At 49.0% G+C, this 26,212-nt stretch overlaps 1 protein-coding gene across 9 annotated transcripts in view; it reads left to right on the top strand.

Annotated features, from left to right (window-relative positions):
- Positions 1 to 4,468: 4,468 nt before the first annotated feature.
- The window catches only part of Atp9a (ATPase phospholipid transporting 9A), a 99,381-nt gene continuing 77,637 nt past the window's right edge, over positions 4,469 to 26,212 (top strand). For 2 of the 9 annotated variants that reach the window (XM_087910951.1, XM_087910952.1), the window contains exon 1: positions 4,726 to 4,982. In XM_087910951.1, the coding sequence (XP_087767077.1) occupies positions 4,741 to 4,982 (242 nt within the window). In that variant the 5' untranslated portion in view covers positions 4,726 to 4,740. Of the gene's footprint in view, positions 4,580 to 4,725; positions 4,983 to 10,042; positions 10,289 to 22,131; positions 22,256 to 26,212 lie in introns of those variants that run through there. The other 7 variants (XM_048441162.3, XM_087910957.1, XM_087910956.1 and 4 more) reach the window with 6 other exon arrangements.

Raw genomic sequence — 26,212 nt, forward strand, 5'->3', positions numbered from 1 at the left:
TAACAAAAGAGCTCAAAGCTAATTCAGGTCTAGGTCACTGTGAAGGGTGGGTTGGAGGGACCTCCAGTCATCTCAAGGTCTTCAGTGACTTTCTGGTAGTCACCTTGACTAGTATCTCATATCTCAGTCCCAGGACTGTTCCAACCCTTAGAACTACTGAGATGGAATCTTTCTTGGTTTCTCCTGTACTTCCTGGAACACTTTCTGGAAAGAGCACTATTAAATTCTAGTTTAGAGCCAGGTGTGAGCCCACACCCACAATCCCAGCACGGGGAATAGAGGAAAAAGAAAAAAGGATGACTTCAAGACCAACCTGGCTCCATCCTAGTTTTGTGGTGTGGCCTAGGAGACAATGCTTTCCAGCAATAAAAGCGGGGCCGGGATTGGGTTATTGACATTGGCTGTGTTCCATACCTCTGTTCCTAGTCCTAGACAGAAAGGAGTTCGAGGCCAACGTGGGACCCTGGCAGTGGTGCACAGGCCACACAGAGAAACCCTATCTCTCTCAAAAAAAAAAAAAAGTAAAAGACATTAAAAAAAAAAAAAAAACCTCAACTTTTTGTGCCTGACTTTGGTTTCACTGTGCAGCCCAGACTGGCCCAGAAATTTTAGCAATCCTGATTCAGCCTCCCAAGTATGAGGGTTTCAGGAGCGAGCCCCCATGCCTACCTGAACTGCTTTCTGGTGTTTTAAGATACATTTATTGCCAGGCGGTGGTGGCTCTCGCCTTCAGTCTCAGCACTTGGGAGGCAGAGGTGGGTGGATCTCTGTGAGTTCGAGGCCAGCCTGCTCTACAAGAACTAGTTCCAGGAGAGCAAGGACTGTTGCAGAGAAAAAAAACTGTCTCCAAAAAACCAAAACATTTATCATTTATTGCCAGGTGTATTGTTGAATGCTTTTAATGCCAGCACTCAGCTTGGTCTACAGGGTCTGCAGAGTGAGTTCCAGGACAGCTAAGGCTGCACAGAGAAACCCTGTACTCCTGGAACTCACAGAGATCTGCCTGCATTTACCTCCTAAATCTGGGATTAAAGGCAAGCCTAGCCCCAAACGTTTTACAACGTTGCACTTACTGTGTGTGAGCATTTGAGGGTGTGCGTGAGCCACTTGTGTGTGTGTGTGTGTGTGTCTGTGTAGGTCAGAGGAAACTCAAGGCAGCTGAGTCTCCTACCATGTAGACCCTGGAGATTGAACTCCGGTCCTTAGGCTTGGTGGCAAACACCTTTAACTGCTGAGCCATCTAGCCCGCCATCATTTCTATATTTGTGTGTTTTTTGTGTGCGCGTGCACTGGCACACACATACCCTTGGGCATGGGGTGGGTCAGAGGGTAACTTGGGAGTCAGTTTTCAGTTCTACCTTTATCTGTGCTTGGGACCCAGATGGCTGGACTGGTGTGAGTAGTGCCTTTACCCCCTAAACCATCTCACAATCCAAAGACTTGATTGACTCTGAGTTCCTGTGTTCCCTGTCTCCTTCATCTTTCCAGTGGCCGTGCATCCTCACAGAGATGTAAGCAGCCCACAGCTTAGGGTCCACTATGAACTTGAGCTTCTGTGACCTTGAACCAAGAGACTCAGGTATAGACTGGTCCACACCTCTTGCCATCCATGGAAGATGTCATGTGAACCCCATGGCTGGTGTTTCTGGACCAGATTGCCTTATTCAAAGATCTTTCTAGGCACCCTGGAGTCAAGGGCATCCTGCACCCAAGTTCTGTTGAATGGACAGGGCTGTCATGAATCCCTAAAAGGGCAGTGGTGAGAAGGCAGAGCTGGGCCAAGAAGGTCCAGCGATCCTGACGTAGATCCCCCCAGTACACGGCCCTGTAGCTGTGGGCCCATTTGGTACATACGATAGCATAGAAAAAGACTCTTGGGGGTTGGGGCTGTAGCTCAGTTACCAGTGTGCTGGCCTAGCATGCTTAGCCAGGATTGCATCCGTGGTAGCGCATAAACTAGGCCTGGTGGCATATTATACCTGTTAGCCCAGTTAGAAGCAGAAGGGTCAGAAGTTCAAGGTTGTCCTTAACTACGTCGGGAGTTCGAGACCAGCCTGAGATATATGAGGCCTTGTCTCCAAAAAAGAAAAAAAGACCCTTGATGTCTGTAACCATAAATGATGGTATTATGTTTCATATTATACTGACTGCCTGAAGAAATCCTGTTTCTCTCCTGTCTAGTGGAAACATGTGCTTGCTCCTGAACTAAAAGGATCATTATTAGGGTGGTTGTTTTTTGAGAGAGGGTCTCCCCGTGTAGCCAAGGATAGCTTCCACCTCACTGCAAGCCCACTGAGTTAGCCTCTGTATGCTCACACCACTAGGACCAGTTGCTACAGTCTTTAAATGTCTTTCTCCATGAGAGATTGTCCTAGTGGAAGGAAGCTTAAAAGAAAAAGTAGGTTTTAGGCCAGGCTTGTATTTAATTCTGGCAGGGAGATTGGGAATTTGAGGCTAGCCTGGGCTACCTACGGAGACTGCATTTCAAACACACACAGGCACCTTCTTGCTGCCCAGGAGCCTTGCCCACACAGTGCTCCTGGCATGCACACTGGCCCTGAACTACTTCCAGCTAGCTCTCCGAGTCCAGAACTGTCCTGAGCTCTCTTTCTGACAAAGAAATAGACGGTCTCAGAGTATGTAGCTTGCTGGGAAATTTCACAGGTGGAAGGAGCTGGAAGCTTACAGGAGCCTGGCTCACCAGCTGCTCTCACCCAGTGCCCATCCAGGTGGAGGCAGCTATAGGCGGCTCCGGGAGGCTAGGGGGAGCATGTGTGTATGTCCAGCCGCCATGGCCCCGTTTCCTGATTGTTCTCAGTGTGAAAGGCCGGACCTTGGAACCCAGCCCTGCTCCCTGATGACCTCATGGTTTTGTGCTGAGTTTCTCTGCCTCACTCATGGGTTTTTTGGATTTAGTGGGCAGGGCTGCTGGGACATCTACAAACTTTAGGCTAGAGCTAAAATCAACTAGAAGTCTCTTTGACTGGGTAGTGCACGCCTTTAATCCCAGCTCTCGGGAGGCAGAGGCAGGTGGATCTCTGAGTTTGAGGCCAGCCTGGTCTACAGAGTGAGTTACAGGCCAGCTAGGGCTGCATTGTGAGACCCTGTCTGAGAAGGTGGGGACCGATGGGAAATGGGGAGAGAATTCGCTCTCTTGCTGTAATGGATCCGCTTCAATGCACTTACTGAGCCCCAACTATATGCCATGTGATCTGTGGTGTGTGTGTCTTGGTGCTGGGGATCGAACCTAGGACCTCTCCCTGAAGTACCATGCCAGAAGAGAGCAGGCAAGCAGACCAGGCCAGCTGGTAGAAGAATGCTGTTTTCCCCTCAGAGGTTCTTCTGATGGGGAATGTCTTTGGGACCTTAGTCGCGTGTTTTGATTGGTGTCTTCATAGCTGCTTCTTGCCCAGACACAGAGACACTGGGTGACTCCCTACTGGCTGGAGAAAATAGTGTGAAAGGCTGGGACCCTGACAGAAAACACTAGTGAGATTGCTCCTCATACTGTTCTAGCATAGTGGCTTTATGCTCCTTACATGGTGTTGCATCTTGAGGGGACTGAGACACACGCTCGTTTTAAAAAAAGATTTATGTATTTTTAGTCTATGTGTGTTTTGCCTGCATGTATGTCTGCATACGTCTGAGTACTGACAATGGCCAGAAGAGGGCATCAGTTCCCCTGGAATCAAACTACAGCCACCACTTGACAAGGGTGCTGAGAATTGAAACCAGGTCTTTTACAAGTGCAGCTAGTGCTTTTAACCCCTGAACTGTCCCTCCAGTCCCCTATATGCTGACTTTTTTTTTCTAATTTTTTTCTCTTTTGACACATAGGTTTCTCTGTATATCCCTGGCTGTACTAGAACTGGCTCAGTAGACCAGGCTGGCCTTGAACTCAGATCACCTGCCTCTGCCTCCCAAGTGCTGGAATTAAAGGAATGCACCACCAATTCTGGCTTCTATATGCTAATTTTTGGAAGGTTTGTTTTTATTATTTTAAAATAGCATATGCCTGTGTGAGTGTAAGCCACGTGTGTGCAGGTTCTCTGGCAGGCCAGAAAAGGGTTTGGGATCCTCTGGGGCCCAAGCTGCAGGTGGGTCGAGCAGAGGTGGCTGTTCGCTCTTAAATGCTGAGCCTAACTCTGCAGCCCTGAGTTTTCTCATTTTCACAATAACCTTTTAGAGAGACAGACGACATACGCAGGTCCTGTGCAGGCGATCATGGTGGAGTAGGACTGTGTCTAAAGATCTGGTCCCCATAGCGATGTGTAAGATGTTTGGGTGAAGAAGGCACAGCTTTAAGTCTGTGATTGAGATTGCAGGAATGCCGGTGGAGAGAGGGGCGTGGGTAGTGCAAGACTGCATGTGGGAATCTGGAAATCTGTACATCCCCCCCCCCCCCCCCCCCGTCCCCGAGGGCCCGAGACTCGGGAGACCCGAGTGCGAGCCGCAGGGTGAAGCCAGTCCAGGAGGAGGCAGGCTGTGTGTGTCGGTGTCCGCGGCGTGAAGGTGGGGTGAGCGGGGCGGGGTGTGTGCACACGGCTCGGAGCGAGCTGGAGAGAATGCCCGGGGTGGGGTGAGTGCGGCGGGGCGCGCGTGTGCGCGCGCGGGCACGGTGGGGGGCGCGCGGCCGGGTGGGCGCGCGAGGCCGGGTGGGCGCGCGGCGGGCCGGGGCGGGGACACTGCGGCGGCCCCGGGCGGCGGGCGCGCGCGTGGGCTCAGCGCGGAGCGGGGCCCATGGTGCGGCCGTGTCCGTCTGTCGGGCCGCGCGGGCGGCTCCGCGCGTGGCCCGGCGCTCGCGACCTCGCCCCTGCGCTGCGGGCCCGGCCCGCCCGCTGCCGGCGCCTCCTCCCCTTGCCCCGGGGTGGCGCGGAGGCCGCGGGGAGCGCAGGGGGCGCGGCGGGCGGCGACATGACGGACAGCATCCCGCTGCAGCCGGTGCGCCACAAGAAGCGGGTGGACAGCAGGCCGCGCGCGGGGTGAGTGGCCGGGCTGCCGGGAGGTGACGGGGGTGACACCTGCCGCAGGCCCGGAGAGCGGGTCCTGGGATGCGGGGGACCCCCCCCGCCCCGGGCAGGCAGCCGGCCGGGGCGGGGCCGATCCCGGTGGTGGTGGGGGGACAAGGGTCGCTCTGGCGAGAATGCAGAGTCCCTGGCTGAGGCTCGACCGCCAATCAGAGCCCCTGGGGGTGGGACCTGGGAGGTGCGTTTCTAGAGCCGCGCAGGTGAGCCGATGAGGCTGGGCGGGGCCTACCGCCGTCCCCGGGGTTCCCGGTGGCTCCTCCGCCCCCCGGACGCCGGAGCTGGGTGGGGCTGCTGACCAGGTGTCGGTGTTATGAGGCGAGATGCCAGCTGCCATCTTGTGGGCCTTTGTGCCTGGCTTCCCTGAGGCCTTATTCAATTTTACGGAGTGGGAAACGGAAACGGAAGGACCAGGGGTGGGGGTGGGGATGGGAGCGGGAAGGTGCTGGAACAGGGTTCCCACACTTCCTGCCCCACACTTCCTGTGGGTGTGTTTGTGTGTGTGTGTGTGTGTGTGTGTGTGTGTGTGTGTATGTATGTGTGTTTGTTGGCTTTCTTACTGTTTTGGCTTTTGTTGGTGCTAGGAATCAAACCCAGGTCCTCGAGCTGCTAGGCAGTCTCTCTATCACTGAGCCCCATCCCCCTAGACCCCCAAAATGTGTGTTTTTATGAAGACAGTTCGTTAGAGCTCTGCAATTAATATTTTAATGAATTAGATTAGCAGACTATAAGTGCTGTGATTGATTTGTTCAGGGGCTGAACTGAAACCTGCCTTAGACAAGATCTGCCTACTAGGTGTGGGCTTCCTGACTGGGCAGGCACAGGGGGTTCCCCTGGGAGAAATGTAATGTTCTTTTAAGACTTTGAAGTGAGGATCTGGGATCTGTGCAGTGGCAACTGTGTTCCCAGATGCAGCCACCTGCTGATTAATGAAACGTGAAGAATGGAAATTGAGTGTCCTGACAGACATGTCAGCATGCCCTCCCTGGTCTGCTGTGATTCTTTATGTAGTATGTACATCCTGTTGGGCGCCGTCCAAACTATAAGGGAGGATGCCCTGGGCACTGTGGGAATGCTGTGCGACCTTCTGTGGGTGCCTGAGCACCCTCAGTTCTGATACCCGCTAGCAGTCCCGTGCACACTGTGGAGATTATGCGTGTGTGTGTGTGTGTGTGTGTGTCTGTCTGTCTGTCTGTCTGTCTGTCTTTGTTTCTCAGCCGGTTGGTCTGGGCTCAGCTCTAACAGGCCGCTGAATCCTCAGCTTCTTCTGTCTTTTATTGGAGTCGGTGTCTCACTGAAATTCTCCTCTAGGTCGTGAATGCAGTCTGAGCCCAGGAGGGACTTAAAACTTGTGGTCCTTCTGCCACAGCCGCCCTCGTAGATGAGCTGGGATGGCAACTCTATGCCACTAGGCCTGACTTTTTTGTCTTTCCAAAGGTCCCCTACCTTTTAAATGAAAGTCCTTGTGGAGAAGCCCTGGGCAGGCACATAACAGAAGAATTTGAACAGTTTGAATCATAGTTCACAGGATAGAAATATGCTCTGATTTTCAGAAGTCCAGAGGGAGTAGGGCAAGTGATACTTAATAACTCTCACATCTTAAATTAACCAATTGCCATAAGGTTGTGACTTTCCGGGAAAGGTTCTGGCTGTGTCTTTCTCCTTTAGCAGCTACATAGCATCTCCTTGACTTTGCCTACTCTATACATCTCTGTTCAGGTTTGCCACCTGTCTTTACTCTGCCAAGCCATTGGCTGAAACAGCTTCTTTATTAACCAATGGTAATAAAACATATTCATAGCATACAGAGGGGAATCCCACATCGTGTGTGTGTGTGTGTGTGTGTGTGTGTGTGTATTCTAACACCGCATTTTTGTATTTGAAAAAATGAACAGCTGGTCAGGCGGTGGTGGCGCACACCTTTAATCCCAGCACTCGGGAGGCAGAGGCAGGCAGATCTCTGTGAGTTCGAGGCCAGCCTGATCTACAATAGCTAGTTCCAGGACAGGCTCCAAAGCTACAGAGAAACCCTGTCTCAAAAAAGAAAAAATGAACAGCTGAGGATTGACTTACTGGTAGAATGCTTTCCTAGCATACGGGGTGTCAGTAATCAGAGTCCTCTGGGAGACAGAGGCAGGGGGTTAAATCCAAGGTTATTTTCAACTATTTAGTGAGTTCTAGATTAGGCCAGACTATAGGTTAAGATTTCTTGTCTCAGAAATGGGTTTGGGTACATGTCTGCCACCCCAGCACTCCGAGAGTTCAGACAGGAGGCTCAGGAGTTTGTCATCTCATCTATATTGCAGGCTGGGCTATGTGAGACCCTTTTCAGAAAAGAAAGGGGGTGGGCTGGGGCTCGAGACATGGTGTAGAAGTTAAGCGTTGCTCTTTCAGAGGACCAGAGTTCAGTTTCCAGGGCACATGCCAGATGGCTCACAATGGCCCGTGACTGCAGCTCCCATGCCTCTGGCTTCCACAGGCCCCCGCACTCATGCGTGCATGTCCTCAGATGCATACACACAATTAAAAATAAACACAAATATAAAAGCAAGCAAGAAGTGCTGGCTAATTTTTATGTTAACATAAACTAGAATTATCCGAGTGGAGGGAGCCTCAACTGAGAAATGCCCCCATAAGATCCAGCTGTAAGATATTTTCTTAATGATTGAGGAGGTGGGCCCAGCCATTGTGGGTGATGCCATCCCTAAACTGGTGGTCCTGGCTTCTCTAAGAAGGGAGGCTGAGCAAGCCATTCGTAGTAAGTCAGTAAGCAGCACCCCTCCATGACGTCTGCATCAGCTCCTGCCTCCAGGATCCTACCCTGCTTGAGTTCCTCCGGTGATGGACTGTGATCTGGAAGTGTAAACCAAATAAACTCTCCCTCCCCAAGATGCTCTGGTCATGGTGTTTCATCACAACAGCAGAAACCCTAACTAAGACAGGGGTCAGTGAGATGGCTCAGGCACCTGCTGCCAACCTGACCACCTGAGTTTGAGTCCCGTGACCCACGTGACAGACGGAGAGAACTGACCCCCGACTGTCCTTTGACTTCCTCTCGTGCATGCACCTTGGTACAAATCAAATGCGTTCTCTCTTTCGTTTCTTTTTCTCAAGACAGGGTTTCTCTGTGTGGCTGTCCTGGAACTCACTCTGTAGATCAGGCTGACTTCCATCTCACAGAGATCCGCCTGCCTCTGTCTCCTGAGTGCTGGGATTAAAGGCTGCGCCACCACTGCCCGGCCACATGCTTACTTTTGTAGGTTACTCTGGTTAAGGTGTTTGTCACAGCAACATAAATGTAAGCAAGACAGTAATTTAGAGAAAAACTTTAACTACTTAAAATTAAATAAAAAAGAAAAAGATGCATGTAGCTGTCTTGTAATAAGGGGCCAGGAGTTGCTTGGGGTGGGAGGCCTTTAGAAGACGGACAATGACTGTCTCTGAAACTGTCAGGAATAGAGCATAGGCGCTGACTTTAGTTCCCATTAGACCCATGGTGGGCTCCCAACCTCCAGGGCCGCAAGGGGATAGGTTTGCATCATGTGAGCCACTCATACCTTGGAAGTTGACTGCAGCCACAAATTGAATCCAAGAGAGTTTGGGCGGTCTCTCCGGGGCTGCCCATTCTTGTGGTGCTGCTGGTGTCTAGATGGGGCCTCTGCTGCGGATGAGTGTTTCAGGGCATCTGAAGGCTCAGGCTCCACTACTGGAGAACAGAGAGATTCAAACCACCTGTTTTCAGCTCACTGTAGTGGGGGTGACAAATGTTTATTTAAGACCCAAGAGGTGTCCTAAAGCAGCCTCGTTCACCAGCTCGGTGGCCTTGGATGTTTATAGAAAGGGTGGGTATTTATAGTCAAGGCAGAGGTGAGGTCACAGACAGCCCTGACCAGGGGAGAACTGTGGCCCAGCCTGCAAGTGTCCAGAGGCCTTTGCAAAGCTCTGCCCCTCTCTCCTCAGAGAGGAGTTTTGTTTGGTTGTTTGAGATAGGTTCTCCGTAGCCCTGTTTGGTTTTGAGCTTGTTATGTAGCCAGGGATGGCCCTGAATTCCCAATTCTCCCATTGCTACGTTGAAACACTGGGATTACAGGCATTCACCACGGGACCCCATTTAAGCTGTGCCTAGGATAAAACTCAGGGACTTGTGCATGCTAGCTGAGCACTCTGCCCACTGAACCACACCCCCAGCATTGAGCTTGACACTTTTAAAATACATAATGCATTTTAAAAACTACTGTATTAAAACAAACAAAGCCAAAACCAAATAAAAGAGCCAGGCAGTGGTGGCACACACCTTTGATCCCAGCACTTAGGAGGCAGAGGCAGGCGGATCTCAGAGTTCGAGGACAACCTGGTCTACAGAGTGAGTTCTAGAATAAAAAAAATCCATATTTAACTAGCTTATTGTTATTTTTGCTATTGTTGTTTGTTTTATGTTGTTTTGGTTTTGGGTCCTTCCTCCCTTCCTCCCTCCCTCCCTCCTTCCCTTTTTTCTCCCCTTCCTTTTTCCCCACTACATAGCCCTGACTGACCTGGAAATCACTACCAAGACCAAGTTGCCTCTGCCTCCCAGGTGCTTGGACTAAAGGTTGTAGGTGGGTACCACCCACGCAGATGGTTTTTCTTTGTAAAGGTTTGTTTTCTTTTTAGGTGTGTGTGTGTGTGTGTGTGTGTGTGTGCGCTCACGTGTACACAGGCACCTGCAGAGAAACCTTGGAGATGGAATTACAGGTTGTGGTGAGCCTGACATACGTGCCAACACTCTCACTTTTTAACCACTGCACTGTCTCTCCAGCCAGTGTTTTGGCTTTTTTTTCCCCTTTTTTGGAGACAAGGTCTCTTGTAGCCCAGGCTGGCCTCGAGCTGTAAAGCCCCTGAGTGTTGGGATTCCAGCTGGTAGCTGTCACACCCACAATGTGTTCAATACGCTCCTTTGTTCACTGCCGAGAGGGGTGGCTGTCCTGCCTAATGTTCAAGGGCGTGTTTGGGGAGGAGTCTGCTGCTGAGTGAGGTACAGAGGGAGCCACTGTCCCTTCCTGTGGCCTTCTCCCATTCTGGTGAGGTGTCTGGAAGGGCTCTGTGTGTTCTTAGGTACACACAGTTGGAAGAATTCTTGGTGGTGGGCCATCAGGAAGTAATCTGGGTGCCTTCTGCCAGCTCCTCTTGTACCATCCGCTGCCAGTCACAGAGTCCTGCCCTCTGCCAGTCGAGACCGGATGTGCCTGTCCCCGTGGAGATCAGAGGATGTGTGATTGCCAGCCCAGGTAGGGCCCCAGGGGAGGGGTAAGGGGAAGTCCTTGGTGCCAGTCCCCAAGGAGAGAAGCCGCTGCAACTTGACATTGACCTAAGTAAGCCACAGTTGCTTAGAAGGAGGGTGCTGAGCAGCCTGGGTTTGGACCTTTGTCTGATCTCAGAACACCAAGTTCTATTTGTATCTACTGGAGCTCAGTCTTGGGCAGGAAGTGCCTTCCACTTCAAGTGAAGTAGACTTTGGTGTTTGTGTGCTGTTTGTTTTGAAACAGGGTCTCCTCAGCGCTAGGGGTGGGGGAATGTTGGGAATCAGAGCGGGGTGGCGGGGGGGGGGGGCGGATACACACTATGGAGTCCAGGCTGGCCTTGAACTCAGAATTCAGTCTCCCTCTGCCTCCACGTCCTGAGCACTAGCATTGCAGGTATGTGCCACCATTTCTGATGTAGTGTTTGAGTAGTGCCAGAGATTGCGTGCCAGGCAAGTGCTGACTAGTGAGCTATATTCCTGCCCCTGGGACTTGGATCAATTTTTATTGTTGTTGTTGTTTGTTTCTTGAGACAGGGTTTCTCTGAGTAATAGCTCTGGCTTCAGCTCACTCGGTAGACCAGGCTGGCCTTGAACTCAGAGATCCACCTGCCTCTGCTCCCCAAGTGCTGAGATTAAAGGTGTGCGCCACAGCATTCAGCTTTGGTTTAGTTTTGAAAGAGAGTTTTAACCAGGCAGGTGGTGCATACCTATAATCCCAGCACTGAGGAGGTGGAGGCAGGAGGATCAGGAATTCTAGGCCAGCCTTGTCTATACAGTGAGTTTGAGGCTAGGCATGGCTACATAAGACCTTGTCTTAAAAAAGAATTGGTTATAACCAATGGAATATTTATGTATTTATGGAATACTGCTAGTTTTTATTAACCAGTGTCTATTCTGTGATTTGTGTGGATTGGTAAACTCAGTACATATGTGCAAAAACGGACCATGGGAAACCCTGAGCTATGCATGTGGTTTCTCTGTCTGTGCCCAGAGACATTTGTTTTCCTTGTACTGGTGGCAGGAAGTCTCCTTTTACAATGTAAGTGAAAACAAGGGCCGTTTGAAAGCAAGCTGGGAGGCTGTCCAGATGCTGGAGCCGTGGCTGGTGCTTAAGTGACAGGGCAGTGTCTTGACCAGACACGGAGTGTTCAGGGCCACAGGTCCTGCAAGGATGCACAGAGACTTAACAGGCAGTTGTGTTCTGCTAAAGGATCCACGGAAGTGTGATTGTGTGTATGTGTATGTATGTGTGTGTCTGAGTCTGTGTGTGTGAGACAGAGTATGTGTGTGTGACAGTGTATGAGATCGTGTGTGTGTGTGTGTGTGTGTGTGTGTGTGTGTGTGTGAAAGAGAGAGAGAGAGACAGAGACTCAGGTATCCTAGGCCTCCAGTTTGGTTTGTAGCCTGGATAGTCTTGAACTCCTGACCGTCCTGCCTCCATGTGATTCCTGTACTGGGATTACAGGCGTGCATTCGCACACTGGTTTTTTTAGTGCTCGGGATGCACCCCAGGGCTTCGAGCTTGACAGGCAGTTTACCATCTAAACTACATCCAGGCTGGGAATCTTTTATTTATTTAAAAGTTTTAATCTTTTGTATGTGTGAGCCTGCATGAGTTTACATGTCACCGCCTGTGTGCAGGAGTCTTGGGAGGCTCAAAGACAGCATCTAATCCCTCAGCTGGAGTTATGAGGAGTTTGGGAGGTTGCGAGCAGCCACGTGGGTGCTGGGATTGAACCCGAGTCCTCTGGGGTAGGAAGGAGTGCTCTGAACTGCTGAGCCATCTTTCCAGTCCTATGCTGGGAATCTTAATGTTGCCTTTATTTCTGTCTTAACAGAATTGGAGGGGTTTAAGAGGGAGGAACTGGAAGGGATGGCATCAGGGAGAGACTTCCACAGAGAGCTGGAAAGGTGGCCACTTAGAGGCAGAGCCTCTCTGTTGTCTCTGAGACTGGGCTTGGCTGCTCGCCCTGAGGAGGAAGCAGTGGTCTGGCAGCAAGTGGCCTGTGGGCAGGTTGTGGCACTGATAGACGGAGTCAGGCTTGGCCAGGGTGGACTGCTGCTTGCTCATCCTCAGCAGTACTGAGGTCCCTTTCCTCATGGAGTGTGCGTTAGCATCCCAGGCTCCACCCCCTGGATGCTGGTACCACGCCACCCCTACACTGTGATAGTCAACATTGTTTCCTGGCTTTGCTAAATGGCCCTTAATGGGGCAGCGGGGCAGCATTCACCAGGATCATGCAGCAGGCACTCCCTTTGAGTGGCCGGCCCTGTTTCTATTGTTCTTTTAAAGTGCCTCATCCTGTCTTCAAATCAAACCTTGTGGATTCTCCTCTGGAGCGTTGTTTTCCACAGTGAGATCAGCCTTTTAATTTAGAATTGGAAGGAACTTTATTTTGCTCTGTTGTTATAGTGTTGGGCATTGAACTTAGCACCTGACACACATAGGCCAGCTCTATGCCTCTAAACCGCACCCCCCATGCCTCCTCCTCCTCCTCCTCCTCTTCTTCTTCTTCTTCTTCTTCTTCTTTTTGGTTTTTTGTTTGTTTGTTTGCTCGTTTGTTTTGGTTTTGGTTTTTTGAGACAGGATTTCTCCATGTAGCCCTGGCTGTTCTGGAACTCACTCTATAGACCAGGTTGTCCCTGAACTTAGAGATCTGCCTGCCTCTGTCTCCAAAGTACTGGGACTAAAGGTGTGCACCACCACTGCCTGGCCCCAGGCTTATTTTTATTTTAACACAGGGTCTCTGGATTGTCTAGGCTTGCCTTAAGTTCAGTTTGTAGAAGAGGCTGACTTTGACCTTGTGATCCTTCTGCTTCAGCATCCTGAGTAGCTGGGGTGACAGCTCTGTGCCTACAGGTCTGACTCCAAGGTGTGTTGAGCTGTTAGTAGGGTGTACTGAGAAGTGGTGTGGGCTATATTGTATTCTTTATCTCCACGTTCCCAAATAGAAACCCTAACTTTGAATGTGACCATATTTGGAAGGCTATTAAAGAAGTGATTAAGAGCCAGGTGGTGGCAGTGTATTCCTTTAGTCCCAGCACTGGGGACGCAGAGGCAGGCCAATCTCTTGAGTTTGAGACCAGCCTGATCTACTGAGCAAGTCCCAAGACAGCCAAGGATATACAGAAAGATCCTGTCTTAAGAAACCAAAAAGCCAAAACCAAAAAACAAACACAAAAAGCAAAAAGAAGTGATTAAGATAAACCATAATAAAGCTTGTTCACGTAAAGTAAAAATAAAAACATGAGCTGTTGAGATGGCTCAGTGGATAAAGGGGAGTCTGATGATCTGATCAAATTCCAGACCCATAGCTGGGTGGTGGTAGTGGAGCACGCCTTTCATCCCAGCACTCAGGGAGGCAGAGGCAGGAAGATCTCTGAGTTTGAGGCCAGCCTGGTCTACCGAGTGAGTTCCAGGACAGCCAGAGATATACAGGGAAACCTTGTCTTTAAAAACAAAACAAAGCATAAAAATTCCAGACTCATGTGGAAAAGGAGAGAATGGAGTCCTGCCTCCCGCCCTCTGTGGTGATATTTTGTTTGTGTTTTCACAAATAAGCTTGCCTGAAGACCAGAGTGCAGAGCTAGCCACACTGGTCAGCTATAGAGGACAGGCAGTGGTGGCACACACCTTTAGACCCAGCACGAGAGAGAGAGAGAGAGAGAGAGAGAGAGAGAGAGAGAGAGAGAGAGAGATTGATTGACTGATTCAGTCTAAACGAGAAACAGAGCCAAGCGGTGGTGGCTCACACCTTTAATCCAACTAGGGAGGTGGAGATGGGAAGTGATATGGCTGGACAGACAGAGGAATATAAGGTGGGAGGAGACAGGAGCTCAGGATTTAGTCTGAGGTTTCTTAGAGACAGCATTCAGTCTGAGGATTGTTAGAGACAGGATTTTGCCTCCTTGGTTCTGAAGATTTCATAGAGGTAAAAACTAGTAACTGGCTGTTCTACTTCTCTGATCTTCAGGCAAGCTTTATTTGTTAAAGTACAAACAAAATATCACCACAGACCTCCATGTGACTGCTATGACAAGCAGGTGCCCATGTACACATAACCCCTCAAATAACTACATAACAGTGTAGCTAAGCTAGAAAGGGATGGTTAGGGTGGCCTAGGTCCAGCTGGAGACACAGGATGTATCAGGAAGTGCAACAGGGGGACCCAGCCACCTGCAAACCTCTGAGAGAGGCCTCAGAGGAAAACAAGTGGTAGCTGCCGTGATCTTAGGTTCACAGCCATCAGAATTGGGCAAAATACACTTTTATCAATTAATGTCTAAACTTACGATCCTTTCTTACAACACAGAAGAGTCACAGAGGAACTTAGCTGCAATGTTGGTAGAATTTCTGTCTCACTGTTATTAATAAAATTTTATTTTAAACGGATGCTGAGTTCAGTCCACCTTTAAGAGCTTCCTATAAGTATATTGCAGGGGCTACTGAGATGGCTCAGCAGGTGAAGGGGCTTGCTGCCAAGCCTGATTGTTTTGAGTTTGACCCCCAGGACCCTTATGGGTGGAGAGAACCGACTTCCTCAGGTTGCCCTCCGACTACTCATACTCCATGGTACTGTGTCCCCTTCTCCCACCCCACATAATATAAATAAGTAAAACATGTAATGTGTAAGCCTAAGTTTTCTGTCCCACCAGCCAGCTCCCAACTAGCCACATAGAGGCTTGCTAGTTATAAATGCTCAGCTGATTGCTTAGGCTTGCTACTAACTAGCTCTTACAGCTTAACCCATATTTCTTATCTTTTCTCAGCCTGACATGCTCGTCCTGTTTCTCTCTGAGTCTCCTGGCAACTCTGCCTGTATTCATCCCAAAGCTGTCTCCCTGTCCTCAAGTTCCACCTAACCTCCTCTTGCCTAGCTTTTGGCCAGTTAGGTCTTTATTAAACCAGCGAGAGCAACACAACTTCACAGTGTATAAAAAGATCACAACAGTAAGGAACTTCTGGTCATACTGCTTCCGCCTCCTGGGGGCTGGAATCACAGACCCATGCCACCTCTCTGGTGCTGGAGTTGGAACCTATGTCCTCAAGCGTGCTGGGTAAACACTCTTCTGACTGAACCACACCCTCAGCTCAGGCTGGAGACTCTCACTGCCACCCAGGCTGACTTGGTAACATCAACAGCTCCACCTTCCCCAGAAGTGGTGCCTGTTTTCAGACTTAGTATTGATCTGGACCCCATGAGTGATGTTTATGCTAATGAAAGAGAAAGTATAGAATATTTAAATGTTTATTCTCAACCTGACTTTTATTTTTTTTTTAAATGATGAAGCTACTTTATGTTCTGAGCGTCTTTTGTGTATGTCTGTGTGCCACATTTGTACAGTACTTATGAGGCCAGAGGAGGAAGGCAGATCCACTTGGAAATAAAGTTACAGATGGTTGTAAGCCATCATGTGGTGATGTGGGATTCCCCTCTGTACACTATGAATATGTTTTACTACCATTGGTTAATAAAAAACTGCTTTAGCCAATAGCAGGGCAGAATATAACCAGGCTGGAAGAGACATAGAGAGTAGGCAGAGTCAGAGAGATACCATGTAGCTGCTGAAGGAGAATGACATGCCAGAACTCTACCAGGAAGCCACAGCCTTGTAGTGATACACAAATTAGTAGGAATGGGTTAATTCGAGATATAAGAGTTAGCTAGAAATATGCCTAAGCTATTGGCCAAACAGTGTTGTAATTAATATAGTTTCTGTGTGATTATTTGTGTCCGGGCAGCTGGGAAATGAATGAGCAGTCTCTGCCTACAATGTGGGTGCTAGAAACTGATCCCTGGTCTTTGATGTGGGAAGTCCTTCTGTCTGTGTGTTGCTTTTATTGGTTAATAAAGAAATTGCATTGGCCTGTGATAGGACAGAATAAAGCTAGGTGGGGAAAACTAAACTGAATGCTGAGAGAAATAAGGTGGAGTCATAGAGATGCCCTGTAGCCACAAGAGGGGAAAGATACAAGCTGCCAGCTGGAACCTTGCTGGTAGTCCACAAGCCTCGTGGTAAAATATAAAATAATAGAAATGGATTAACCAAAGATATAAGAGCTAGCTAGCAATATGCTTAAGTGATTGGCCAAGCAGTGATTTAAATAATATAGTTTCCAGGCCAGGCAGTGGTGGTGCATGCCTTTAATTCCAGCACTCGGGAGGCAGAAGCAGAGGCAGATGGATCTCCGTGAGTTTGAGGCCAGCCTATACAAGAGTTAGTTCCAGGACAGGCACCAAAGCTACAGAGAAACCTTGTCTTGAAAAAACCATAATCAAATAATAATAATAATAATATTATTAATAATAATAATGTTTCTGTGTGATTATTTCAGGAGTCTAGGTGGATGGGAAGCAAGCAAGCAGCCTTCCCCAAAAGATGGTGCCCAAAGTGGGGTGCCATTTTGTTGACAGGTTTTTGTCCCGCCTGGTCCCGCAGTCATTCAGTCCCAAAGAAACACACAGAGGTCTACATTAATTATAAACTGGTTGGTCTATTAGCTCAGGCTTTCTTATTACCTCTTATATCTTAAATTAGCCCATAATTCTTGTCTTTGATACCTTTATCAGTGAGGCATTCTCATCTTGCTTCCTTTTGGTCTGGGTGATGACTGAAAACCGAGCCTTTCTTCTTCCCAGAATTCTCCTGTTCTTGTCGCCCCGCCAATACTTCCTGCCTGACTACTGACCAATCAGCGCTTTATTAAAACAATACAAGTGACAAATCTTTACAGGGTATAAGACCATTGTCCCACAGCACTTGGAAGAGCAGCCAGTGATTTTAACTCCTGAGCATCTCTTCAGCCCTTATTCTCACCCTTTTAAAAAGAAATAATTGACTTGGAGCACACTTTAGATTTTTGTTTTTGTTTTATTTTGTTTTTCAAGGCAGGTTTTTTATGTGTAGCCCTAGCTGTCCTGGAAACTCACTCTGTAAACCAGGCTGGCCTCAGATTCAGAGATATCACCTGCCTGTTCTACCACCACGTGGCATACTTGAACTTTTATAAATCAGTCTTTAAGGTTTGTTTTGTTTTGTTTTCAGACAGGTTTTTTTTTTTTTTTGGATAGCCTTAGTTAAACTTGCTTTGTAGACCAGGCTGGCCCCGAACTCATAGAGATGCATCTGCTTCTACCTCAAAGTGCTGGGATTAAGGGTGTGTGCCACCATGCTTGGCTCAGTCTTTAAATTAAAAAAAAAAAAGCTGGGTAGTAGTGCCCTAGGGAGGCAGAAGCAGGCAGATCTCTGAGCTCAAGGCCAGTCTGGTCTACAGTGTGAGTTCCAAGACAGACAGGGCCACACAGAGAAACACTGTCTTGAAAAGCAAAAACAGACAAAATAGTCATAATCTCAGCACTTGGGAAGCAAAAGCAGTTGATCTCTGTGAGTTCAAGGCGAGCCAAGTCTACATAGTAAGACCCTGTTTCAGGAACAAAACAGCAGCAAACATATTCATACCACGTACTGCATACATGCCTCTTCATACACAGAGGAGTATTGGGGTAGCACTAGTCTCCCTAGCATGTGGGAGAGGCTGGAGTCCAATATCACAAACAAACAAATGTCTCAAACTCAGGTAACATAGCAACAGACACAATAAGGTTGAAGTAGCGAGAGATGAGCGGCGGGGGATGGGGGTGGGGGGGGGCGGGGGGAGTGAGGGTAGGGGTGGGAGTGGGGGTGGCGGGGGAACGGGGGTGGGGGACGGGACACGACCATGGTGACTGGTGTTCAGGTTTGTTTATAAGACAGGGTCTTATTCCATATCCCAGGATGGATTTGAAATTATGGTAATCCTCCTGTCTCAGCCTCCAGAGTATTGGAGATTACAGACATGAGCCACCATACCCTGCAGCAAATGCCTTTTTTTTCTTTACTTTTAAGACAGGGCTCACTGCGTAGCCCTAGATGGCCTCAAACTTACAGCAGTCCTCCTGCCTCTGCCTCACATGGCTGGGGTTACGTACATGCATCATTCCTGGCACAAATAACATTTGAAATGGCATTGTAGAGGCTGCAGGCATGGCTCAGTGGTAGAGCATGCGCTTAGCCAAGAACCAAGCTTGAGTTCCAGCCCCAGGAACAGAAAAGAAAACAAATAAACAAACAAGGCCAGTGTTTTCTGGTTTTTCGAAGCAGAATTTTATATTTTCCCAGGTTGGTTGCAGCTTTGGTTCTGAACCCTGTGGTCCAAAGCACAGTGACAGCTGAGACAAAATGGGGGAAGTGTTGAGGAGAAAGGCAGCCCAGCCCAGTGACACTCCCTGATTCTGTGCGCCATCTCACAGAAGGCCAACCAAGGTGTTCTAGTCCATTCCTTCTGCACATTCACCCGAAAGCCAACTGAACTTTATAGCATAGCACTCAGACAAAAATAGTCCCGTGACTCATGCATTCATGCGCTCCGTAAATATTTACTGTGCACCGATTCCATGACTGCCAGCGCCGGTGCTGGGGACACCGGAGGCAGCAGCTTGTGTGCACTGGGACATATCCGGTGGCTGGGGAAGCCTGGGATGTACTTGGTGTCTTAGGTGCTGGCACCCCAATCCTAGGCTGCCTGTAAGGCTTGTCCAGGGACTCACATGTATGTGGTCCTGCAGCTTGGTGCCCCAGGAAAACAAGGCTTGCAGAGCTCAGAGAACCAGCCTGAGGTCTCTTAGTGCTGTGTCCCGCAGCCAGCCGCCCAGGCTTCCTACCCATCCTATTCCCTTTCCTTCCTTCCCTTCCCTTTCTTTCTTTTTTCCCTATCCTCCGCCCCACCCCCATTCTATAGCCTTTGTTTCCAGGCATACAGGCAGGTTGCCAGCATCTTCTCAGAGGCCTGTGTCACAGATCACAGACTGAACCCACACCTGCCTGATGACTGAGCTGCCCCCATGGCGATCCCAGCTGCGGTTTCACAGCTGTGGCATAGCCGAGATTGCCAGCAGTCCTTAACCCAGTGCTGAGCCTTGGGGACATAGTCAGAGATGTCCCTCCTGAGTAGCAGTGGGTGCTAGGAAGAGAGTCTGTGGGACCAGGGCCTTGATAAGAGAGAGCCCTGCGTGGTGAAGGCACAGAGGAGCTGTGGGATCTTGAAGACCCACACCATACCCCAGAACTGTACTGAGAGCCCCCAACTCCATGACCCCAGTAGGGTGTGTGCTTTAAGGCAGGGCTTCATGTAGCCCAGGCTGGCCTCACCTTGTCCCCATCTCACAGGTTCTTAGGTTACAGCTGTGGGTCACCTCATAGCCTCCCAGTGGGATCTTTAAATAGTAACCCCCCTTTTTTCCCTAGCATTAAAGTGATAATTTCTATTATGGAAAAGTTAGTGGTGAAATGGCTAAATTATTATTATCACTGTGAGGCGCTCGGGTTGGAATCCAGGGCTTTGGCATATGCCACGCCAGTGCTTCAGCTCACTAGAGATGGATAAAGCTCAACCTTTATGCATGCATGTGTTCTGTGGAGGACTGGACTTGGGGCAGCTGTGAGCCGAGGCTGTGCCTCAGTCACCACTGGCAGCGCTGTTTGTTTCCTTCCAGTGGGAGTCTTTAGGGAATGGCTCGTCAGTGTGTTTATTAGTGCAACTCGTTTTTAAGTTATAGTTTTTATAACTCATTGTAAGTTATAGTTTTTGTTTGTTGTTTTGATATAGGGTTTCTCTGTGTAGCCTTGACTGTCCTGGAACTTGCCCTGTAGACCAGGGTGGCCTTGAACTCATAGAGATCCACCTGTGTCTGCCTCCTGAGTACTGGGATTAAAGGCTTGCGCCACCACTGCTGAGTTGTAAATTATAGTTGTTATGTTGAAGATATCTTGATAAACTTTCTTTCTTTCATGTATTTTTTTTTTTTTTGAGACAGGGATTTGTCTGTGTGTAGTCCTGGCTGTCCTGGAACTCACTCTGGAGACCAGGCTGGCCTTGAACGCACAGAGATCCGCCTGCCTCTGCCTCCTGAGTGCTGGGATTAAAGGAGGTGCTACCACCGCCCAGCTTCATATATATATATAATATGTTATATGTATTATATATATATATAATATATATAAAACATTTATTTACTATGTATACAATATTCTGTCTGTGTGTATGCCTGCAGGCCAGAAGAGGGCACCAGATTTCATTACAGATGGTTGTGAGCCACCATGTGGTTGCTGGGAATTGAACTCAGAACCTTTGGAAGAGCAGGCAATGCTCTTAACCTCTGAGCCATCTCTCCAGCTCCCTTTATATATTTTTTTTAAAAAATATATATAATTTTTTAATTAATTATATTTTATATTATAAATATATAAAAACCCATATGAACTGGGTGGTGGTGGTGTGATGTGGGATTCCCCTCTGTATGCTGTAATTACCATTAATGAATAAATAATCTGCCTTGGCCTGTGATAGGTAGAGTTGTGGGTGGAGGGGTATAAATGAATGCTAGGAGAAAGAAGGCGGAGTCAGAGAGATGCCATGTAACCACTGCTGGGAACAGACATGCCAGTACCTTGCCTACCATGTGGTGATACACAGATGAATAGAAATGGGTTAAATTAAGATGTAAGAGTTAGCCAATAAGAAGCTAGAGCTAATGGGCCAAGCAATGATTTAAATAATATAGTTTCTGTGTGGCTATTTCAGGACTGAGCAGCCGGGAACAAACAAGTGGCCTTCCTACAACAGTGGTGCATGTCCCAGCACTCAGGAGGCAGAGGCAGGTGGATTTCTGTGCGTTCAAGGCTAGCCTGGTCTACAAAGTGAGTTCCAGGATAGGCTCCAAAGCTACAGAGAAACTCCATCTCAAAAACAGACTTTGTATGTATGTATAAAATATTTTAGGTGTGGCGGTACATGCCTTTAATCCTGGTACTTGGGAGACAGAGGCAGGCAGATCTCTGAGTTCAAGGCCAACCCCGACTTCATAGTGAGACCTTGTCTAAATAAATAGACAAAAATTTTATTATTGTTGTGGAGGCAGAGGGGATGTGTACCACAGTGCTCATGTGGAGGTCAGGGGGCAGCTTTGTGGTACTGGTTCTCTCCTTCCACCTACATGGGTTCTGGGGCTTCACACGTCGTCAGGCTTTGTGGAGATGCCTCTGCTTGCTAATCCATCTCAGAGAACCTTGTCTTTGCACACGGGGATCTGTCTGGAAGGTTCTGCAAAAGCTTGAATTTCCCCGTGTTTGAGGGTTAGGACCCAAGTCCTAACGCTTCTTCAGCTGCCATTTGATGTGACTGCTCTGTAGACCTGTTGGGTGACCTTAACTTGTGGCAGGTTGACCTTAGGAGCCTGACCAACCGACCGTTCAGTATGTGTTTGTTGAATGAGTACAACCAAACTTTGTCTGGTCTTTTTGAGATGGGGTTTCACTATGTGGCCCAGGATGGTTCCAAAGTCTCCATCAGGGATGGAGGTATGGGTGACACTTTGTCACCACGAGCTGGTGTGGAGATTGTGGCATAGTTGGAAGATGGGCCAGTGTCCCTGGCAGCACCAGTGATAGCCTTCTGCTGAAGGTGCCTGCACACTAACCTGGCTTTATGCCCAAATCCTGTCTGACCTGACTCCTGGGTGCAGCCTTCCTGGGATTAGGCCCAGCATTTCTGTGGCCTTCATATTGTTTTGGAAGGTACACGCAGCCAAAGATGACCTTGAACTCTGATCCTCCTGCCTCAGTCTCCTCAGTGCTGGGGTTATGGGCATGCATGCACTACCACCTGACTGTGCAGGGCTTGGGCAACCTTTCCTATGGCCTTGCTAAGGCTTCTCTGTGCCAGGGCCCCGCCCATGGCGCAGCAGCGTTGTGACTGTGGCTTGCTGCTGGTCTCCATGGGAGCAGCAGAAGGGGGAGGAAAGTTCATTGTGAGGTGGCCATTTCTCAAGGCCCAGCTATCTTCAGAGACCACGCTTTCAAACACGACTGTGTGGTTCAGTTTGGGTCACGCTGTTTATTCCATGACCTGGAGCAAGTGAGTTCCTCTCTGAGAAATGGCTGAGTTTACACCTCTAGGACTTTGTTGTTGTTGGGATTTTTATTTTACAAAAAAAAAGAAAGAAAGATTTTACTTGTTTTTACTAGGCGTGTGAGTGTTTCTCCTTCATGTGCGCATGTGTGCCACTTGCCTGGTGTCCGGGGAGTCAGGAGAGTGTGTCAGATCCCGAGAGGCTGGAGCTGCAGAAGGCTGGAACAGTCTGACAGTGCTGCTGTTAGTCACTGAATTTCGGTCTGTAACAACCCGTTACAAGTCTCTCCAGCCCGTTTGGTCTTCTGAGACTTGATCTCACTATTATCATGTAGCCCGAGCTGGCCTGGAACTCACAGAGATCCTCCTGCCTCAGCCTTCCTGGACTGGTATTACAAGCAGCTGCCCATAGCTGTGAAGAAGGAATGGGTGACCGTGTGTGTCGTCCGTGGACCTTGACACTTGGCACCGTGGATATATAGGAGTGGTGTTAATTACTGTGAGGGAGGTGGGCGCTAGTGGGTCAGGACCGCTGCGGGGAGCCTGGTGTGTGCTCTGCCCCTATCTTAGGTTCCTTCTGAAGCTGCCAGCCTGGGAGCTCGGAGGCGGCACTTTGAAGTGGGGTGGCATGGCGAAACTCTGGACCGTAGCCTGTCTTTGTCCTTCACATTTTAGATTTTATGGGAAATAGTTTCTCGTGGGCAAAAAGGGTTGGCTGGAAGCTGTGTGTGGCCGCTCAGAGGCTGGAGGGTTCATCAGTATACATGGAGCGTGCATGTTCTAAATTTATAGACTATGCTTCTTTAAAATGTTTTTTTGAGATATGATTTTTCTGTGTAGCCTTGGCTGTCCTGGAGCTCTCTCTGTAGACCACGCTGGCCTGACATGTGCCACCACCGCCCGGTTTAGACTATGTTTTTATTGACGGCTTTGGTATTCATGGTAAATAAATTTCTTTTTTGTTGTTTTGTTTTGAGGCAGGGTCTTGTGTAGGTAGCCTCGACTAGCCTTGAACTTACTGTGTTGCCTAGGCTGCCTTGGATTTACTGTGTAGTCTAGACTAGTCTTGAACTCTTGATCCTCCTGCCTCCACTGCTCACTTGCTGGGACACAGGCTTGCTCTGCCACCCTTGGCTGTTGCTGGCACTTTCTTTTCTTTCTTTTTTTTTGTTTGTTTGTTTTTGTTTTTCTTGAAATGGTTTCTGTGTGGCTTTAGAACCTGTCCTGGAGCTAGCTCTTGTAGACCAGGCTGGCCTCGAACTCACAGAGACCCACCTGCCTCTGCCTCCCGAGTGCTGGGATTAAAGGCATGTACCACCACCGCCTGGCTTGTTGCTGGCACTTTCTAGGTTTCCGCTTTGCCTAGTTATGGTTGTGGGTGGCATACAACCTATGACCAAATGGCCTAGATCAAGGGGGAAGTACAGGCAGGAGGGCAAGTTAATCATCAACACAGACAGGACAGACCTACTTGGTACCCGTCATAATGGGAGTGAATGACTGGGAGCCTATGGTGAGATTTATTTTGCAATGTTAAGAACAGAACCTAGCCCTTTTTTGTCTCCCTCTTGAAGATGCAGCTTCTGTCTCTCTCCACTTCTCCCCTTACCCCCTTTTCTTTGTCTCTCCCTCTCCCCACCTGCTCTATCTCCCCTTCTCCCTTTCCCTTCCATAACCCACTAAATAAATATCCAACCTCACTCTGAAAAAAAAAATGACAGAACCTAGAAACCATGACATGCATGTGCAGGCCAGAGCACCACCTTTGGGAGTCAGTCCTTCCTCCCTGGTGGCTTCCAAGGTTTTCAGCTTCAGCTTCAAATGCTGCTTTTACCTGCTGAGCTGTCTTGCTGCTTGCTGGCTTTATGTTTTAATCTGGTTGAAAAGCTGTTTTCAGAAAATGACAAAGTTGTTTTATAAAAAAGGTTGTTTTTTGTTTTTTTTTTCAATCGTGAAGCATAGCTATAAGATATTCGGCCTGGAGGGAAGGAAGGCTCAGAGGTTTAGAGCACTGGTTGCTCTTGAGAAGGGCCTGCATTTGATTCCCAGCAACCACACAACAGTTCACAACCACTTGTAACCCTCCTTCTTGGGGATTCAGGGCCCTCTCTGGCTTCTGCTGGCATCAGGTACACACACACACACACACACACACACACACACACACACACACACTGTGCTTTTACATACATGTAGACAAACAGAACATGCACACACATAACGTAAGCCTCAAGAAGAAACACCTGAGTCTTTCCCATAGTTAGACCTGGTAGTGCAGAGCTTTTTAGTCCAGACACTCAGAAGGCAGAGGCAGGGGAATTTCTGTGAGTTCAAGGCCAGCCTGGTCTACATAGTAAGTCTAGACCAGTCAGGGCTACATAGTGATCCTGTTTCCAGCAAACACACACACAACAAGGAGAACCTATGATTAACTGAATTCCTGTTAAGTGCTAAGTACTCTCCTATACCATGGACATAACTCCAAATTCTCAAAGTATGCCAGCATGACAGGACTTCTCTTTAACAAAGGCCGGCTGGAATCAGAGATGGGAGCCCAAAGCCACACCGTTATTGTCGACTGGGCTGGAGTTGGCACTTGGGTGTGCTTGGCTTGAAACCTTACTCCGCCCACAGGACCCAGGCGCTGTGGGGTTGTGCCTGTCCTCCAGCTTCTCGTTCTTGTTGTTGTTGTTGTTGTTGTTTATGAGACAGGGTTTCTCTGTAGCTTTGGAACCTGTCCTGGAACTCCCTTTGTAGACCAACCAGGCTGGCCTCAAACTCACAGAAATCCACCTGTCTTTGCTTCCCAACTGCTGGGATTAAAGTCATGTTAAAGTCTTGGTCAGCTTCTCATTAAAAGACTCCCATCTCCTAGTCTGTCTAGAATGTGGGATAGGTTTTGTTTGTTCTTATTTATTTATTTATTTATTTATTTATGCCTGGTGGTGGTGGTCCATGCCTTTAATTCCAACACTCAGGAGGCAAGGGTGGGCAGATCCCTGAGTTCAAGGCCAGCTTTGTCTGCAAACTGAGTTTCAGAACAGCCAGGACTGTTAAACAGAGAAGCCCTGTCTTGAAAAAAATTTTTGTTGTGGTTGTGGTTGCGTCAGGTGGCTTTCCCTTGGGTGTTAAAGAGCACCCCAGCAGGGTTGGGGATGTAGCATTGTCCAGGGAGTTCTTGTGTAGCCATGAGGCCCCACATTGGATCTGCAGTACAGCATAGACTGGGGGCAGTGGCACACATTAATCATCTCAAGCACTTGGAAGACGGGGGCAGGAGGATCAGAAGCTCAATGCCATTCTCAGTTGTGTAGTGAGTCTGAAGCCATCGTAGGATGCATGAGACCCTGTCACAAACACACTAACAAGAACAAAAGCAAAGTGTGGGCTGAGGTAGGAGGGTCATGAGTGCAGGTCAAGCCTGGGCTACAAAACCGATCATAAGTCCAGCACACACGCACAAACCAAAGAAAACAAATACAGAGCCACAGGTTGAGAGCTCGTGGTCTGGGTCCAGATGAGCCAGGCACAGGCTCCATGCCTGCTAACAACGGGTGATGGCAGGTCACTGAGTTCTCCGGCTGCTCTGACAGAGGAACATGCGAGCTCCTGGCTTGTGCCGTTGTGAGCTGTAAGTGAGAACATGAATTCTTCTGCTCTCTGGAGCTTGCACGTCTAATCCACAGCATGTCGAGGGTCTGCACAGGTCCCTCCAGGCCCCCGCTAGGACCACCCTCATCCGGACCTGTGTCTCCGTGCTTGGACAGTGGCACCAGCCTCCTGATGATTTCTTGACTCACGTCCTCCCTCCCTCTGTCTCCCCCTCCCTCTCCCTTCCCCCTCCTGTTCTTGTTCACTGCTGCATCCATCCTGCCTAGTAACCAAGATGACTTCTTTTTTTAATTGTGGTGTGTGTGTTCACATTTATTTGTATGTCAGGCTTGTGCATCCCACAGTGCGTGT

The sequence above is a fragment of the Myodes glareolus genome, chromosome 10 (genome assembly GCF_982192425.1).
Source record: "Myodes glareolus chromosome 10, mMyoGla1.1, whole genome shotgun sequence".
Taxonomy (NCBI): Eukaryota; Metazoa; Chordata; class Mammalia; order Rodentia; family Cricetidae; genus Myodes; species Myodes glareolus.